This window comes from Carettochelys insculpta, chromosome 2 (assembly GCF_033958435.1).
Source record: "Carettochelys insculpta isolate YL-2023 chromosome 2, ASM3395843v1, whole genome shotgun sequence".
Lineage (NCBI taxonomy): Eukaryota > Metazoa > Chordata > Testudines > Carettochelyidae > Carettochelys > Carettochelys insculpta.
This window is the reverse complement of record NC_134138.1, coordinates 54,445,581-54,465,825: the sequence shown is the minus strand read 5'-3', so window position 1 is coordinate 54,465,825 and position 20,245 is coordinate 54,445,581. Positions and strand designations below refer to the sequence as shown.

Sequence of the window (20,245 nt, the reverse complement as noted above, 5' to 3'; positions counted from 1 at the left end):
AGGATCACTGCTTTTCAGTGCCCCGTTGTACACGATGTTCCATTGCTCTGCTAGTAGGTCCAGTTGATGAAGGAAATTAAGTAGGATGTAGGCAAAGACCCGCTTCATCAGATGCATGGCGGGGGGGGGGTGTTCAGAGGAGTGTTTAAAGAGGGGGGATCCTAATAAAGAAGAGGGCCGGAGCTGACAAGGTCTGTTCAGTCACCCTGACCCCCTCTTTAAATCCTCCTCTGGAAACACCCTCCCATGCATCTGATGAAGTGGGTCTTTGCCCATGAAAGCTTGTGCTCCAAAATATCTGTTAGTCTATAAGGTGTCACGGTACACTCATCCCTCACTAAATGAGTACTTTATTTATGAGTAGTCAAACGAGGGACACATTTACCTACCTTAGTTTACTGTACGAGTGAACTCTCCACCACTAATACGAGCCTTATCTGCCCCCCATGGCTCCAACCCACTAGTCTGATGCACCCCCCCCTCCAGCCTCACAGCCCCAACCAGCTGCAGCCAAACCCCCTGCTAGCCCCACAGCCTGAATCCCCTGCAGCCTGACCGCCCCGCTCCCTGTAGCCCCCACAGCAGACCCACCCTTTCTGCCTGTAATTCCCACGGCCACACTCGCCCCCGCAGCCTGACCCCCCTCCACCCTGTAGCCCCCACAGCAGACCCACCCGTGCTGCCTGTAATTCCTATGGCCACACCCGCCCCTGCAGCCTCACCCTCGCCCTGTGGCCAGATGCCCCCCTGCCACCTGTAACCCCTGCGATCCCCGAGGCCTGACCCCTGCAGCCCCAAACCACGGCAGCCAGACCCCCTTACCAGCCTGCAGCCTGAACCCCCCACCCTTAACCCGCCACCAGATTTTAACCCTCCCTCCCTCTCACAGCCCCAAACTACCTCAAGCCTTTAACCCTCCCCAACCCCAGGTTCACTCACCTTTCAAAAGCAGCGCCACCTGGTGCCACTCCTTCCCCAAGTTAGGAGCCCTAGGAACCTATCAGAGACTTTTACATGTAATTTAATGGGAATTTAGTGTCCCTCTTACGAGTTTCTGCCTATGAGCAGAAAGTTGGGAACCAATTGTGCTCCTATAGCGAGGGATGAGTGTACTTCTTGTTTTTGAAGATGCAGACTAACAGGGCTACCTCTCTGATACTAAGTGGGATGTGCCCCGTTCCTGTCTGCTGCTTTGTTTTGTTAAAGGTGGGGAACTTGCCCTTGTAATGCGTAAGATAGTTGAGATATTTGCAAAAGTTGAGATCTCTGTAAAAGTGGAGGTTAAATGTGACAAATTTGCAAATGAATTCTAATTCAGATGTCTCCCTCTGTAGTCTTGGGGTAATTCTTTTGTAGAAGAATAGAAACTTTTAAAAAAGAATGGCTACCAACAGCAGAGATGCCCCCAGAGATCACTCAGTGTGGGTGTGCCCAGCACTTGGCAAGCATACAGTTACAGATAGGGCTTGCGAATTGACTGCATACAGCATCTAGGTGATCAATATTTTATCTATGGTGGCATAGGTGACACCTGGTAAGTCTGAGGATGTGGATTGGCCCCTTGTGCTCCTGCCAAAATTTTAATTTTTAAAAGGGGTGCCCTCATCTGCTTCTCTCTGTCCTTCTAAATGGCCCTCTGTGCACTCCTCCCCACATCCCACCTATGCAGGTACCAATGCACAATGTATGATGCTGGCATCTGCCTTTCTGCCTGCTCTGTGATTACATATTTTATAAATATTTGAATTGAAATGTAGGACACCTCCAGCTGCTGTAATTCTCAGGCCTTTTGCTGCTTTCTATATGAAGGGTTTCCAATTTAAGAATGAGTGTCGTTTGCTTGAAAATGGTGAAAAACATTATCTGCAATACCCGCGTGCCGTGCTTCACCTGATTTTATCCTGTATGCCCATGTTCCGTCACGTATGTATCACCTGTTCTAGCTATGTGCAGGATAAAACATATACACGAGAATTTTCAGCTTGCTTAAAATTAAACTTACTTCAGCAGCGTGAACATAAGGCCAATTTTCTAGGGCGCTCAGCACTTTCTGGCACCCAGCATCCATCTGCTCCATTGATCTCAACTGGAGTTGTGTGTTTATTTCTTAGGACTGGGCTGTATTTCCCCCAGGCTTAATCAAGTCCCATTTTTACAGCTATGGTGGCTATAAAACTTGTAGACAAAGATGAAGTTCAGTGCTTCCAGTAGCAAATCGGCTGTGTTGTCCAGTGTGAAAACCAATTCTATATTCAGTAGTAGTCAGCGGAACTGCACTTAACAAAATTGAGGGCTGAGGGTTATACAAGTTCTATTCTGTAATAGACTGAACCAGGGTAGAGAGTGGGCATATGATACCCATGTTCTGTCCTCCATATTCCCCACCTGTGGTTGTGCATAGCAGCTGAGCAAAAGAAAACAGCAGAAATGTAGCACCTTAAAGATTAACAAAATGATCACAGAATAAAATGATCACAGGATGTTTTCAATGTCACGTCCTTCATAGACTGCATTTGGCAGAAAGGATTTCTATTTTAATGTAAGATCTTCAGGGCTGAGATCTTCTAATCATTATGTTATTGTAAAGTTCCTAGCACACTTTTGGGAGCTGTAAAACGGATTATTACTAGCAATAGCAGGTTAACACAGGTGCATATGTGGTATTACAAACCATTCATGGATGCCCACTACCACTGCTAGTATTGGGTTTCAGTCTGCATAGCATAATAGTAGTCATACCTGCCACTGTGCTCATAATGGGCCCAGAGCTCAGGCTAATGCCTCTGCAGATGTTCCTGGAATTGATTCTGCAATCCTTACTCACTCAAACCTCACATGACTCCTATTAATGGGAAATATATGTGAGACTGGCTGGTGCTCACTGTCTGGAGAAGAAGAGGTGGAACAGTATACTTACGTTCTGCTGTTCCATTTCAGGCACCCCTGCACCCTCCCCAAGGCAATAGTCCAGTATACTAGTTTGATGGCTATCAGCAGTGTTCCTTGTAATCTGGGCGCTTGTGCACCTGCTCAAGAGAGATTCCAGTGCCACCCAGCTGAACGCAGAATGCTCACGGCTAGGTTTATGTTCCTCCTTGTGATGCAAATTCTCACAGGCCTGGGTGCACATAAACAAAATTTATTCCACACACGGATGGAAAATAAATCTGCACATTGCTGGAAAAAATTAGAGGGAACATTGATTGTTAGTCCATTTAACATGGCCAAAAAAGAAGAGCAACCAGTGGTTGCAATTCATAGGAATGATACCTTTTCTGTATAGCCTCGTTTTGCTTACATGCATTTTCGGGGAAGAGTAAGCTATCCTTTAGGTATTTATCCTGGATTTATTCTGCAATTTTATTTCTTTCATTGTCTTGAACTGTGGAGGTGAAATAAGAGGTGAGGCTGCACTGCAGAAGGCGATGGTGGGGAGGGACAAGGTGTGCATGGTACATTATATGAAAACATAGGTTTCTGAAAACTTGGGAATATGCTGTCAGATAGGAAAATAACACATTTTCGTCCTTGAGAGCTGAGAAATGACTATACGGCGTATTTATTAAAAGCTGCTACCTCAGTTGTCCTCTCCTCAGCTGAACAGCACTGAAGATAAAGTACAATTTATATTAATAGTTCTATGTTACAGCTTATTTGTTTGCCTTTCAAAAATAATATATTAAAAACTGTGCAAAAGAACTAGATTGAAGAAAATGGAAAAAGTTGTAGACATTCTAAACTTCTGCCTAACCACACGTTAGTTATTAGGGACCTAATTCAAAGCCATTTTAAGTCAGGGGAGAAACTCCCGTTGACTTTAATCATCTTTTGGATCATGTCCTAGTTTTTGATACATTAATCATGAATTATCTGATACCATTACATACCAGTCAGGGATATGCAAGAGACATTAACATGTAAAAGTAAACTGTAAATATCCTCTTTTGTTTTATTTTATAAGTGTCTCCTGTAGCACATAAAGCTCTCTGAATATTGTACGGAAATTAATTAATTAAGCTTTATAACCCACTCCCTGTGTGTGGTAGGTAAGGGTTATCATCCTTATTTTAGCAATGGGCAAAATCAAGGTATGTTCCCTCACAATTAATTAAATATTAATAAAATGTGTGGATACTTTAAATGGAAAAAGAAGAAAATAAGCATATTATATGAAACCTGGAGAGCATGTATATGTTCTGCAGCACTGTGGAAAAACAATGAGTCTTCACGAATAGAAATACCAAGTAAGTAAACGATGAACAATATTTTGCAGGGGAAAAAGCCATAGGTAGAAAAAGCAAATATTTTTCAACATCCCAAACCCTTTGTTCATTAGAAAGCAACTACAGCTTTTCCTTCTGTAGAAAGCAGTAGAAGGGTGCTTTTCAAACACAGGGCAATCCTGCAAGGACACACGTAACTCTGTGCACTGTGAATAGTAACAGAGAGGTAGCCGTGTTAGTCTGTACTCGAACAAAATGAAGCAGCAGAAATGTAGCACTTTAAAGACCAACAAAATGGTTTATTTGGTGATGAGCTTTTGTGGGACAGACCCACAGAAAGCTCAGCACCAAATGAATCATTTTGTTAGTCTTTAAAGTGCTACATTTCTGCTGCTTTGTTCTGTGCACTGTGAGCAGTCATATGCTAATACAGCACATAAAGTTAATCACACATGAACATTTTTGCAAGATACTGGCCTAAATGAGTGACATAAAAGGATGCCATCAACTTGGAAATCTCACTTCTATCTGAATGTGCGTGTGTGTGTGTATATAAAATTACTATAAATAACTCCTTAAGTTACTATAACTGAAAGATTAAAAACATACAAAACATTTTCTCTCTCCTATTTACATTTTGCAGCACTTTGTTTTACTCAGGACATCAATGTAAGGGTTACATGCTTGTGCTACACATCAGAGGATCGAATGGATATTTTTTCTAACTGCAAAAAATCTGTGGCTCTTGTTTTCATTCTATGTGTAAGTGTTGGAAAATCCAGCTTTCTACTTGATTGTGAAATGTAACATGCTTAACCTCAGGGGTAAAACTAATTTATAAAAATACTTTTGTGTTTTCCTTTGGGTTGCTTGTTTGTAACTGTGTTCCTTCTTGAATCCAGTTAAAAATATTCCAGTATTTATCCTTCCAAGACAATCATATTAAAAGGATCTCTTGTCAGTAAACCAGTAAAACAAACAGAACCAGCAAGAGAAAGGAAATGCAGTAACATATAAATAAATGGTACACATAATTCATTAACTAGCTAGAGCAAATGTAGAACTCTGAGTCGTTAGCAAAATATGTGCACTTTGTTGTACATTAAATCTCCCTTATACTTTCATGTTTTTCTCTGCCCCCTCTCCAAGTTAATCATCAGGAGTACATTTAGACTTTTTCCTTTTCGATTTTGTTAATATATGTGAAATGTTCCCATAAAATTGAAATCACTTAGGTGGACGTCTAGACAATAATTGTATTTTGTTCTAAACATTATTACAATGAAGACAAAAAACAAAATGTTGAAAAAATGCTTTACTTTTAGGACCAGGTTTTCAGTATGGTACATGCACTGTTTGTGTAAATGACATTTAGCCACTGAATTGGTAATTTGTGTTTATCATTAGCATAGTTGTGTGCTCATCTCAGCATGCACAGCCCAAGTACCCTCAGAAAGCAAAGGAAAATTTATAAACCAAAACACAATTTGTGCCCATTTAAGCCAATTTCATTACATGTAAGCCTAATTCATGATGTGTTAATTCTTTATTTGGCAATACCAAGACTGACACAGATTGACGTGTTCTCACACACACAACATAGATAATGTGCTAAGAGCAAAGAAATTCCAAGTGCCTTATAATTTTCCTTTTACAGGCCTGGAAAGGAAAAACGACAGATTGTTTCTGGCGTTAAATACCTGGGGTGTGCTCAGATACTCTGGTGATTAGGGTCATAAAATGTGTAGATTTTTACAACGCTTTTTCTGGCTATGGTCTGAAGCAGTTGGTCTGTCCCACGAAAGCTCTCCTAATGAACTTTTTTGCTAGTCTTTAAAGTGCTACTTGATTGCTTTTTGTTTTGCTGGATGGTATAACTTTGGTGTTTTCTTGATTCTTTCGCTTGTTTTTGAGGGGAGAGGGTCTGAAGCCTTTAGCTGACAAGAGGCCAGTTTGCTGCATATCCTACGTTGGTTAAAGCCCAGGCCTGGAAATGAAGCTAGGCAGACAGACCCTTTGCAACTGCATGGACGAAGGTGCAGGACTGGAGCTGAGGTAGATGCATAGCCGAGCAGCCTCTGCTGCCAGTTACCCCCATACACCATTGAACAACAAGCAAACCTCCTTTGTTAGAAGTCACGACTAAATAAACAGCCGAGATGCCTCCAGATCTGACACCTCAACCCCCCCTAGGTTGGCCTTTCTCAGGTCCTGGGATTATCTTCAGGCCCATCGCTGATGTACAAGAGCAAATGACACTGGCACTGGTTGGCATCACCGCCCTGGCTGACGCTACTCCAGCCATGCCCGCTCCTGCGCGGGACTCCGGGCTGGAGGGGACCCCGCCTCACCCCCTGCTGGCGGAGAGTGGGAACTACAAGCCGGGCTCAACCATTTATCAGTCCCCGCGCATCTGGATGCCGCCTGCCTCCTTCAAGAGCGCCCCGTGCCCTGCTCCGGCCAGCCAGACCGCTCCCCTCTCCTCTCCAGCCGGCAGAGCCGTGGCCATGCTGCACTGGGGCTACGACGAGCACAACGGTGAGGGGACAGCTGCGGGGGGCGCCAGGGGAGAGGAGCCAAGCTTGGCTGGGCAGCAGCAGGGGCGGCTCTAGAGTTGGCTCCAACTTTTCGCCCTCTCGCGGGGGGGATGCGGGCGCCGGAGCTGTTCCGCCTGCGGGGGCTGCTGGTCAGCGCCCCGGGCCGTTTGGTGCCGAGCGGAGGGGGAAGAGCTGGGGCTGGATCTGCCTCAGAACCGCCCTGGGGTCGGTCGCTCTGTTGGTTGTGCAGACAGGTGGCCCGCTGGGAGCCCCGGCAGAGGGCAGCTCAGTGCGGGAGAGGTTCCTTCCTGCCCCGGGAGCGGTGCCAGGCAGTGTCCCTGCAACAGCATCTCTCGGGCAAGCACTGGGCGTTGAAATGGGACCCTAGGAAGGCTTCCTCCCCTCCCGCCGCCCCTTAACAGCCAGACTGTTCTCCCTTAGAACAACTGCGCTCTTGGGAGAGCCCCCGGTTTCATCCCCTGATAATTAGTATTGTCCTGTTATCAGGCTCTGGGAAAGCTTAGTGCAACTATAACAACCAGCTTTGATTAGAACAGTTCTTCATGCTAATGGGCAACGGCAGTTTTTTGCACTTGAAAATAGATATTTACCAGCTAAGTGATAAACCATTTAATAACTATTCAGTAGGGATTTGATCCCCCTCTTTTTATGTTTGCAGCATTAATTTTTTTTCCTGGTTAACACTCCTAAAAAAGTGCTTGTGAAAGAAATGTTAGCTCCCCCAAAGCCTGCTTTTTGCTTCTACATCTATCGAGCTGTCAGTCAATCAATCACACTTGTTATGAACATGGTATCAAAGCACCAAATTCTAAGAGGCAGAATCTGCCATCTTTAGTGTACAACAAGAAGTCCTGTGGCACCTTATACACTAACAGACATTTTGGAGCATAAGCTTTTGTGGGTAAAGACCCGCTTCATCAGTTGCTTTGTTAGTGAGCTTCCTCTGTTAGTCTATAAGGTGCCACAGGACTTCTTGTTGTTCTCGAAGATACAGACTAACAGGCCTACCTCTCTGATAATGTGTCATCTTTAGTGTAGCTGAGTGATGCCCTACACTGAATATCTCCACTTAAATCCACTAAAAATTCCCCACTACTTGTTGAGAGAGGCATGGCAGAATATGGCCCTACATTATAAAAAGAAAACAAAACCACTGTTGTACAATAATTCAGTGGCAATGACATTTTCATTCAAATAAGAAGAGTTAGCTAGATGATGCGCTGATTGCAAGCAGCTGCTGATTGTCAGAAGTAGATATAGAAACAATGAAAATGTGCATTGAGCTTTTTCAGGACTTTAAACTTCAGAAATGACTTTTGTAACTTCTGTGTTTATATAAAAAGGTTAACTTGATGGAGAATAACTCAAATGTGTAGCAGGCTGAGCTGTATTTATAATAAATGATGGAACACTGAAAATTGGAACACCGTGTTTTAGAGTGTACTGTGGTCCATGAGAAATTTCTATTGGTTAATGGCTAAGTAATGTAATTGTTCCTAGAAAACTGTTCAAGCATGTTCCTGTTAGAATGATGCTTGTTTAATTTGCGTAGGAACTGTCAACATGAACTGTATTTTTAAATTGTTGAGTTAATTATGGCTATTGTGTTAAAGAGTTTCTTACTGACTTCAGCTAAGTTCTGCTCTTAGCAACAGATATAAATCACAATGCATCCACTAAAGTCAGAGATGCCAACTTTGTATCTTTGTAAATAGAAGCAGAATTTGATCTCTTTCTGCTTACTAACCACTGGTGATTTGGCAAGTGATTTTTTTTTAAACATTTTTAGATTTCCCTCAATCTTCTCATTCTTTTCTGAATTCTCTGGAGTTATTTATTTGTTCTTAGTCTTGGAGGATGATTTTTCTCTCATCTGTAACAGCAAATGACTTCAATGGACTTAGTCCTGATGGACACAACTGTAAATGAAAGGAGAATTCAGTAGTCTGTTTTCAGTGAGTTCATAAAGAGAGGTAGCCCTAATAAAATAAATACAACCTTAAAATCTGAAATTGTTCTATTGCTACACAGGTAATCAAATGAGAAGTGTAAATGTGTAGATATATAGTAATTTTATCTTTTATAGATTGAGAGTCAGGAGGAATAGCTATGGCTTCTTTCTCTGCCTCTCTGATTTCTCTGTATTTGTGAAAATATAGTTTTCAGATTGGTTGGGTGATGTTGAAATGTGGCAATGTTAAAATGATTAGATTTATTATTGTTAATCATTATAATCTATCCTGCCCCCTCCCCATTGAATAATGTATGACATCATCTCCTTGCTGGAGGACCAAACCTGAAAAACAAGGTTCTGGTCCCCACCTGCGAGGTCCCGATAAGACACCCTCCTCCCCCTCCACCCTCCCAGTTTCTGGGAATGAGAGGGTGTTGGAAATTCTCTGAGGTTTCTGGCCCCGGAGAGGCCCCAATCTCTCATATCAGGCTCTGCATGGTGACTGATAATCTTGAAACTCCACACAGCCTTTACCCTACTGATAGTCTCTCTCTTCTCCCACTTGAGAGCCCCTGCTGATGCTAAACAGGCGGGTCTTCATTAATCCATCCATTCAGCCTCACTGTGGGGTAAAGATTATATCCAGTAATCTAGTCTGGCCTAGCAACTTTTCTTTGTAGTTCCTCATCTTCTCCGCTGCATGTCTCTGCTTTTGTTCAGAGCTTTGCCAAGCAGTGGAACTATGAGATTGATGTGATTTTTGGCCATTTCACTGTTCTATGTGATTCTGAGTATGTTCTATAAACTGGCAAGTCTTAATTTCATTCAGTCAGTGCAGTTTTATCTTCCTGATTTTGCAAGGAGACACCTTAAGTGTCTTCTCTGCTTTTCAAATAGCAGTGTACTGCTGCTTGGCAAAACTTCTGTTTGAAGAAAAGCAAAGCTACTCAAGCTGTCTCCCTGCACATTCAGGAAGGTAGAACTGCAGTGGTTTACATTCAGTTCATATTTTGAATTGTTTTGTTTGCAACCATAAAGATGACAGTTGTTTTGTAAAAGACAGTTTATGTCTGCACAAATTGATGGTGTAGGTGCCACCTGCCAGGGGGAGGTTTCTGCTCACTGGTGAGAGAGCAAGTGAATTTTTTCAAACATTACATTATGTGTCAGTGTCTATATTATGGTGTGTAAATAGATACGTATAGAAATATAGAATACTCATTGCTGTGCCATATAGCTATAGATATGTATCATATTCACTGGTTCCAGCTGAATAAAGTGGTCAGCAGAGATTATCCAATGCACATATGTCACTAATACTGAGTGTTACTTTGTCACCATACTCATTTTTCTTTTATTCTTGTTAGTGTTCCTATTTCATGATGTAGGCACCTGATATTAATATAGGAAGGCACAGTAGCGGTTCTTTGAGAACTGACTGCCATGTGGAATAGGGCTCAGTCCAGTAAGATGCTTAGTACCTCCTGCGAAGAGATGAGTGATCTCAGCTTTTGATGGGATTCGGCCGTTTATGACAAATGGGGAATGGTTACTTTTACCTTGCTACTTCTCTAATAAGGACTTTGGAAAATGGTTGTATGTGTACAGTGTATGACTCTAAAGAAAGTTGTAAAGCTGATGCAGCTACTTTAGGATTAAAGAGCTTTTGCGGTGAGAGATAAAACTGAAATGGTTGTGCATAAAGTAATGAGTGTTTGTGTTTCTCACCATCCCCATACATAAATTTCTACCTCTGCTCCCACACATAAGTTAAGATCAGAGTCTTGTCTGAGAAGTACACATTGAACTCTGCATTTCTAATTTTATTTTATTTAGTGCTGGCATTCTTTTGAGGTACTATTTTTCTCAGAGCACTGTGGTATGGTAGTGACCTTGACTTAAATATTAATTTTTTGCTGACGATAAAGCCAATCTACAGTTGCTCTTTACAAATAATGAAAGATGTAATCCAGCATCAAACCAACAACCTTACTATATATAAAAGAAGCCAGTCCACAAATTGAGTATCTTTAACTCAGCTCCTGCAGAATACTAATCCATGCCATGTTCTCACCTGAACCTTGTCCTCCAAATGTATTTAACTCTGTTAGTCAGATCCCACACCACAGCATTTTATAGGTGAAAGCCACCACATTTAACTTCAGCTTAAAATGAGCAGGTAGCCAGAGGAGATTTTGGAGTACTAGACTGTGTTCATGATGGTGAGCTGGAACTCTTAACAAATGTGTGGCGGTCCTCTTCATGAGCTTCAATGTCCAAGTTGAATAGTGGCAGAGAGATAGCCATGTTAGTCTGTATTCTGTCAAAACAAAAAAGCAGTCATGTAACACTTTAAACACTTGAGTACAATGTCCATTTTCTCGCATATATTTTCTTGCATATGTATTTCTTGAATGTCCAAGTTGATACAGGGTGTAGCCCTGTGTAGAGCCAAGGATTGCAGTAGCCTAATCTCAAATTGGCAAAGACATGTGTGACGTATTGTGAGCTCTGCATCCAAGATAAAGGAATACAATCTTGAGGATGAGGAAAAAACATCCTGGTCACTGTTGCTGTCTAATCATGTAACAGTCCCTGGGTTTCTTGGCAAAATACTGTTTGAGGTCTCTCTGACAAGACTTGTCTACACTTACAGCACTGTAAGTGATTTCTTCTCACTACCAAGCTTGTTTTCCAATTTGCCTCATACTTTCATGGTTCTTCTTGAACCCCTCTCCAGTTTATCAACCTCATTCTTGTATTGTGGGCACCAGAACTGGACATAGTTTTCCAGTAGTGCTTGCACAGTGCCAAATGCAGAGGTAATATGTCCTCCCTACACCTACTTTATTTATCAGAAGTCCAGAGAAGTTCAATAATTCAGTGTTTCTAAACTTTATTTTATGAAGTACACCTTTTTAAAAAATAATGATAAGTACCTCCAGTACCTACAGTTTTCAGACGCACAATTTTTTTCTCCATTTGCAAATACTTGTGTTCTACTGTATCTGACCAAGTTGTACTGCAGTGTAGCGTTACTTATGCATTTAGTGTTCTAGAACTTCTGAAAACATTTTCCAAACAATTGCCTGAATATTACAGAGCAGTGGTTCTCAACCTCTCCAGATAAGTGTAGCCTTTCGGGAGTCTGATGGGAGCACACAAGACCAAAGTTTCACCTCACTTTTGAAAACTACTTGCTTCCAAAATGAGATCTTAAAATACAGAAGTGTTACAACACACTATTACTGACAAATTGCTTACCTTCTCAAGTCTACCATAAAATTATAAAAATAAATGAATTAGAATATAAATATTGTATTTAAAACTGAGTGTGTAAAACACAGACCTGTACAAACAAGTTAGTTTGTACTGACTTCGATAATGCTTTTTATGCCTGTTGTGAAAATAGGCAAATAGCTATATGAGTTGATGTACCCCCAAAAGACCTCTGAGTACCTCAAGGGGTTCAGGTGCCCCTGATTGAGAACCACTGCAATAATTCACAAGGAAATTCCACCAAAAGGATGAAGCAGTATCTAAGTAGGAATTTCAAAGTAAATTATTGATCACAATTCTGTTGTGTTTCAGACATTTGACTCCAAACTATTTAGGGGTGCTTACAAATTGTTCACATTAGATTATATCAGTAACATTAGCTTGGTTTGCTGTCAGTTTATGACTTAAAACTAATGGAATATGATGTATAAAGAAATAATATCTTTTTGATTAGCCTGTTCAAGTTAGTAAGGTGTGTATGGCAAATATTTAGTTCAGAGATTTCAAGATTCCATCTCCATGACTAAAAATTACCCTCATACACATCCCAGACTGAAAGCCCCTTGTCTGTATACTGCATGTAGCCAACCTATTACTGACTCCTAAATTATTGCTTTTTTTCTGAGACCTAATCTGGGCACTTTCCTTCTGTTGTTTAGGAGAGCTGTACTCTCTTTTTTTGTGAAACTGATTGGAGGAGAAAGAGATTTATAAGAGACTCGCTTTCCTAAGATGCATCTAGGCTTTCCTGACTGCACCGACATGGTACATTTATGGGCTGTGAGGTGCTGAGTGCCAAGTATTCCACTTGAAATCAGTGTGTGTGAAGGTACTCAACACATCTCAGATTTAGGCCATTAGTCATAAAGTGCTGGATGTGCTAGGGAAAGGGGGAGCCAAAACGGCTGAGGAGAGCAGCTAGTTTGAAAGGTGGAAACAAGCAAGCCTGCTGTGAAAGAAGCTGAAGTTTCAAGCGTATTTAATAGCATCCCCAGCATGCATTTAACAGCATAATAGTGGGCTAACATTGTGATACTGGTATATGTCTAGTTCTGAGGAGACAAGCCAATTGTACTTTTGATAAAAGTCATCACAAGTTACCAAGGGTTAGATTCTCCTACTCCCTTACTCCGTGAGTAATCCTATTGATTTCAGTGGCCCTACTAGCACAGTAAGACGCTACTCTGCAGGAGGAAAGGTGCAGAATCTGCATCTGATTTACCATTATTTCTAATATGATTTAGTTTATATTCTGAAATCTATGCGGCCAGGTTTTGATACTCTTACTCCTATTAACTACTAGGGAGTTACTAAAAAAAACTAAAATATGTATCAGAATCTGTTTTGTCTGGCATTATTTTCTAACCCTGTTTGAATGAAAGAAAAGCAAAATCCTTTCAGTCTTACAATGGGAGCACAAATTATTGCTGTTACTGTTATTATTGATGGGGAATTGCTAAGGCATATGTAGACCAGACCACCAAGGATATAAAGACAAATCTGTGGAACTTGGTTAAATACATCAAAAGTCAGATGCCCATGCACAAGTCCACCAGACCAACAAGTTAGGAGAATAATTCAAAGCAGGATTTGTTTCCAGTCTATAAGAGAAATGCTTTTATTTGTTTTTTTTATTGGACTATATGAGGCTGTTCTTAAAGGAAAAACAAATAAAAAAGATGAGCTTAACATTTAATTATGAATGCTGTGAGATCTGTGGTTAATCTTCTTATACACAGGAATGAATTCTACAGTCCACATCCAGCTCCTGGGAACCTATTGCCTCCAGCATGCATGAATCTGCCCTGCTGATTAACAATTTTGTTGTCTTAATGCAGTGGTCACCAAACTTTTTGGCATCATGCCGCCCTTTTTGATTTTTGAGAAACCATCACACCCACCACCACCTCTTCTTTACCATCATCCAAGCCCCCTTTTAACAAAAAATTCAATTTGTAATTTAAAATAAAGTTGATATAAAAATGTCACTTTAAAATTAAAAATAAGCACAAATAGATTTTCTTGGCCCCTCACGGGTGCCTGGTGCAGCCCCAGCTGGCCAGCAGTCTGAGCCCTGTGCCAGCTGCTAGAGCTGTCCATGCCACCTGCCCACCCGAGCTCTGCACTGTCAGAGCCACCCACCCGATCTGACCAAGCCCTGTGCAGCCAGGGCCAGCCGCCTACTAGCCACTGGGTCAGCCGCCTGCCTGCCCACCAGGTGCTGGGGCCCCATGGTGGCAGGGCCAGCTGCCTGCCTGCCAGGTGCCTGAGCCCCACAAGCCGCAGGCCAGCCACCCACCCCAGTCCCATGCTGCTGGGGCCAGCTGCCCACCTGCCCACCTTAGCCATGGGCCAGCCACCCGAGCCACCCACCCAAGCCCTGTGCTGTCAGGGCCAGCTGCCTGCCCAAGCCACCCAAGCCCCGCACTGCCGGGGCCAGCCACCCGCCCAAGCCACACCAGCCATGAGCTGCCCACCCTAGCCCCACCTCTCCCCTCCCCTGAGCCAGACACCCCCAGCCCCCCTCCCATCTAACCCCATTCTCCGCCCCTTCTCCCTCCCCAACCCACACTCACTCACCTTTGTAGGATGCAGCTAGCTCCATGTGGAACTTCGCCGGCTGACTGATTTTTATAGTGGCTGTACCAGGTCGCCCATGTAAAATGGCAGGGACGGAGAGCCAGAAGCAAAGACCGGACCTTTCTTGCTCTTTCTCCCTCAGGAATTTCTTCACGTCCCCATAGGGGGCATGCTCCCCCCCAGTTTGGGAAATCATGTCTTAATGGAATGTTGCTCTTGTGACATGCATATAACTAGTTTGGGAAGGATTGTATTTTTATTGCTAAATGTCATCAAACATCTGATTTCACCATACACACACAAACTGCTGAAAAATATTTTCATCCATAATAACTGAAATTGACAGATAGGTATAGTAAGAAAAAAGCTGACTGAAAATTTATTAGAGTTCGATTTAAGGATGTTTATGTTGTATATTTTTACATATGCTGTTGACCCTTCCTATACCCTATAGTTTTATGCAATTGTGAAAATTTGAGTAAAAATTGTAAAGCTTAAGATCTCCATTGACTCTACTCATTAAAATTACATATCAAATTCTGTCATGCCTACGTATAACAAATTGTAATAATCAAAAGGTTATAAATGATTGAATTATTACATCCAATTCTGATAGTGACAGGATGGAATATAAACATTGGGTTCTCATTGTTTGTTTTATGTGTCCCCCCCAGCCACACCCACAGTCTCTGTTTGGGCTTATGATAGCACTGTGGAGTCCTAAAGGACATCAAGTAACAGTCAGACTACGGTTTCTGAGCAGATGTCCTTAGTAATGGGAACAGGATGGGGTTATAGAAGAAACAAGTTCCTCAGAATTATTAACTCCTTGTAGCATCACCTTAGGCTTGCCTTGATTCATTTAACGCCATTTGCACTCCTTCCATATGTGGATGTTGGCTAACCACTGAGAATGCTGACTGATAGTGCTGTTCACATGTGCCATAAAGGAAATAGAGAGTGTAGTGTCTTCGGTATACTGCTGACACTTTAACCTGTACCTCCCTGGCATCTCATTCATTGGCTCCTCATGGAATGAAATGCGGGGGGAGGATTGATGCTGGTTACATTCCACTGGTAAGGGAGCTAAAGATGGGGGTGCAGCTGCCCATAAAGCACCTGACCACAGAAGCATCACTTCTGCTGTTTCAAGGAACCTCTGTCCACCTCTGCAGCTGGTGGGACAGGAGAATTTGATCTGTGGTAACAAACACAGGCGAGAGTATGAGGATGGAAGTACTTCACTTGTCTATGCCCAAAAGGAACCATCCACCAATGCAATTAGTGTCACCCTACCATGTTTTGGCCAGAAGCCACCTTATGCCCAATCCCATCAGAATATTTGCAGCTGACAAGCAACATCAAAGAGACTTTAATTTGGTAATTTCTTGATTAACTGGCTTAGAAAAGTGAGTTTAGTATGGGCCACCACTAGTGCTGAGTGACCAATTCCTTTATTATTTGTTGGACTTCTGGGGCATTCCTCTGAAAGGAAGTGGTAGGAATCTCTCCCAGTTGTTCTCTGCCCCTTTTTTACCATCCATGACAGGTAGGAGTCAGACTCACATACCCTAATTGCCAGGAGTGCTGCTGTTCCTTGTGTCTGATCATGGCAGTAGCAGGCCCCAGGGGGAGGGGTGTGTGTGTTTTAATTGAGGGTATAGCTATGCTTGTGGGCAGATCAATCTGGTCAGAGTTGACCTTCCAGAGTTCGATGTTATGCGTCTGGTAAAGATGCACAAAATCAATCTCTGTGGGGTCAGCAGTCAGCCTCTGTATTTCATGTTATCACGTAGAGTAAGGGAGGTCTATGGGAGAATACTAGAAGCTAGGTCTATACTAGGGAAATAAATCAATTTCCAGTATGTCGATTCTAGCTACACAAATGCTGTAGCTAGAACTGCATATCTGAAATCGACTTATTTCCCTAGTATAGACTTAGCCTGAGAATCAGACTGAATTTTCTTCTTGCTTTTTCTGTGATGTGTCATGTGAGAACTGTGGTGGTCTGGGCATGCAGCAAGGAGAGAGGGGTGTTTTGCTACCAGGTTTGATGACAGCAGTCGGGCTCAGCACAAGCCTCAAATCCCAGCAATCCCACGTGAAAATTTTGAGCATCCCCCAACTCTCTGTCAGTGTAGATCCATTGGGCTCTTATGGCTTCTGCCTACTGGGGTACCATGAAGGAATGCCTTAAAGAGCTGGGCCATAGGGAAAGATAATGTGTTGGGGTCTAGATGAGACATCTTGTTGGACTAAAGCAAGCTCCTTGGTGGCCTGAAAAATCAGTTGAGACACTCAGGAGGCCAGAGGCAGGACCCTGAAGGGAAGGAAAGCTTGTTAGATACTGGTGTTACTCAGATTTTATTTCAGCAGATGAAGAGTTAAGCATGTCTGAGCTCATTGAATGTACAGGTGCCTGCTGCCTTCCTCTTGGCTAGAGGTACCTGGAAAGGGGCAAAGAAGTTCCAAACTAATGTTCTCATCTGCATCTGTGTTTAACCAATTAGACTGGAGAAGGATCTGTGTTGAGAGCAGAAAGCTGTCTGATGAGCCAGCAAAGACAGCGGTATGCTATATTCCATTCTGTGGGGAATCTTTCCATTTTAAAATTTACCATAAACACATACAACTAATTAAGATAAGCCAGGTAAGTTCTTCTGATTGATTTTTCTCATATGACAATTCCTTTCTTTCTATGAAACTAGCAAACACAGCTTAATTAATTAATTAAAAATACCTTCTCTCCCCTTGTTCTCCACTTTCTTACAATGCATTTTAGGGCCTGCTCACTGGAAAGAGATTTTCCCTGTTGCTAATGGAAACCGCCAGTCCCCCATTGACATCAAGACTGAAGAAGCCAAATATGACCCTGCTCTACCACCTATTATCCCTAACTACGATCCAACTTCTGCTAAGGTCATCCTCAACAATGGACACTCCACCAGTGTGGAATTTGATGACACAGAAAATAAATCAGGTTTATTTCTGTTCATATTTAATTTTCCTTCCTTCCTTCCTTGTGAGTGGAGGAGAGTTTGGGTATGTCACACTGGAGATAACATCATGTCACTTGAATAGTAACAGTATAGTTCTCTGAGTCCAAAGATACTTCTTTGTGTCTTTCCATATGTTGTCATTTTGAGATTATTTCTTGTAGAAATTCCGAATTGCAATTCACAGAAAATGCTCAGGTTCACATTCTGTTAATTTATTCCAACTTGTTATGGTCTCATATAGACAAGATGGACAGCCAATGTCCAATCCCCAATTTGAATTGCATTCTGACACATTTTTCAACGTTGCTGTCCATGGCAGATGGAGCCTTTGTATCTTATTGCAGGTCTGTTCAAATGAATAATGTCCCCTTAAGTCTCTTATTTGCATTTAAACACAGGTACTGCATGATTTCTGTTCTAGCTCTGGACTCATGCTGTGAGCTGATCAGTAAAGAACAGTGTCAAGTGATCCTTTTTTCTTTCTAAAATAGTTGTCATTACCTCATTCATTTTTTTAACACCCATTGATTCTCCTTTTGTAAACAAGTATGCAAGCTCAGCCACTGTCCTTCCAAAACCAAAAATAAATCTGTTACATTTACTGCCTTTTCAATGGGCTTTCAGAATGCTTCCCTCACATAGCAGAGGCAAGCTTGCATGTGTAGACAGCTGTTTTACAAATTGTAAAAGTGACAGCCCTTCAGAAGCCAGAAAAGCCTTTTATGGCTAATCTGCTAACTTCAAGGTACTAGCTCAGCCCTTGAGGAAGGTTGGCCAGAGACTCCTTTGCTATGAAGGCAAAAGAGAAAATAAACTCAACCCAGTAGGCTCTGTTCTGATTGTTCTGTTTGCTGTTTGACATTTACAGGATGTACAAGAAAATATTCTGAAAACTTTCTTTTTAACAAATCCAGTTTCATTAGCAGGCCCTTGTACCAAGTTAGGACAGTTAGAAAAAGTAAGCCTGGACAAAATACAATTTACAAAGAAAGCTGATCAGGAGAATCCTGCCTTCTTATGTAGAGGAGTGAGGAACTGCTTTAGGCAACAGTTTCATTTCCTTGCAATTTACTACGTGTTGTAGATGTTAAAAGTTCTGCTCTAAACATCCTGTAACGCTGTTACACTTTTCCTTGTATGCAATATATTCACAAGGTACATGACATGCAGAAGCTGTAATTATATGAAAGTTCTGACACAATGGATGTTATTTTGAATGAAAACCATTGTAAACAGAAATGGAGCAGTGATATGTTATGAAAAAGGATTACAGATTATACTATTGGTCATTGAACATTTTCTTTCTATTTGCTTACTTGCTTTAAATACTGTATTTTTGCAGCTTATGAGTGCATGTTCAAACAATGCATTCAGAGATACAAGGATCCCTATCTTAATGACCGTGTCTATACATCCCCCACACTTTTGGAAGGGCATGTTAATGAGGCACTTCAGAATAAGTTAATGAGATGCTAAAATGCATATTCAGCACTCCATTAGCATAACGACAACCAAGGATTTTTCAAAAATGCTGCTTTCGAAATGCAGACTGGCGGTATAGATGGGGCACTTCGAAATAAGCTCCCCACGTCGATATTCCCTTATTACCAATATGCCTCCTGGACCCAGAGGAAAGCTGTGGGTCGGCAGCAGAGCATGGAGACCCATGCCTAGGAGCAGGTGCCAGAGGAGTTGCCACAAGTAATTGCCCCATCCCCTGCACCTCCCCTGCACTCCACCCCCTCCCCATGATAGCAAGGAGGGAAATTGCCTTGGGCCCCAAGCCACAGTGGCATCATGAAGTGAAGTTCCTAAGACTTTGGCTTCAGTGCTGGGAGGTGAGGATTGGAGCCCAGGCGTCAGCCCCATGTGGTTGCATTTTGGCTTTCTGCCCTAGGCTCCAGTAAGCCTAATTCCATATGTGCTTGTCTGGCCCCATGAAACCTGCTTGCAACGTCCTTCTTGAAGTGCAGATACGGTATTCCAGTAGTGGTCACATCAGTGCCAAATACAGAGGTAATACACCCTCATGACTCTTGATATTCCCATTTATGCATTCAAGGACTAGCCCGTTTGGCCACAGGGCTGCACTGGGAGCTGATAGTCAGCTAATTATCCATCACAAGCTCCAAAACATTTTTCTGCTTCCCGGGACAGAGTCCCCCCATTTTGGAAGAGTGGCTTGTGTTCTATTTGTAGATGTACACCCTTCCATTTCACTGCACTGATGTGTGCATTGATTACTACCAGCTTATCCACTATTCAGATTGCTGTGTACCAGTGACATGTCCTTGCCATTATTTACAACTTACCCAGTCTTTGCATCGTCTGCAAACTGTATGTGTGATGATTTTATCTAGTCTTCCAGGTCATTGATTGTTTAAAACTGTGTTACACTGGCTTTTTTTAAAGGTGTGTGCGTGTGAATATAGCAAGTATAATCAAATCATGATTGCTTGCACCTACATAACTTTTTGCGCTGTGATCAGTTCTTTTTGATCTGTCCAGAGGAGTGTAAGAACATTGATCCGTAAACATTCAGGCATTTACTTCTGATGTCAGTGACTCAGATACAGGTAATGGCATTTTTGACAGTGCCATTCCCTCTCCTCCTTTGTCCACTCACTCCTTCCAAATAGTTTATAACTAGTA

General features: G+C 42.3%; 1 protein-coding gene across 4 annotated transcripts in view; it reads left to right on the top strand.

Annotated features, from left to right (window-relative positions):
* The first annotated feature begins 1,628 nt into the window (after positions 1–1,628).
* The window catches only part of LOC142009244 (carbonic anhydrase 13-like), a 34,469-nt gene continuing 15,852 nt past the window's right edge, over positions 1,629–20,245 (top strand). For 3 of the 4 annotated variants that reach the window (XR_012644392.1, XM_074987000.1, XM_074987001.1), the window contains exons 1-4: positions 1,629–1,669; positions 4,867–4,985; positions 6,138–6,761; positions 17,377–17,574. Coding sequence is in view for 3 of the 4 variants with exons in the window: in XM_074987000.1 (XP_074843101.1) it covers positions 6,383–6,761; positions 17,377–17,574 (577 nt within the window). In the remaining variant the exon portion in view is untranslated. The remainder of the gene's footprint in view (positions 1,670–4,866; positions 4,986–6,137; positions 6,762–17,376; positions 17,575–20,245) is intronic. The other variant, XM_074987002.1, reaches the window with a different exon arrangement.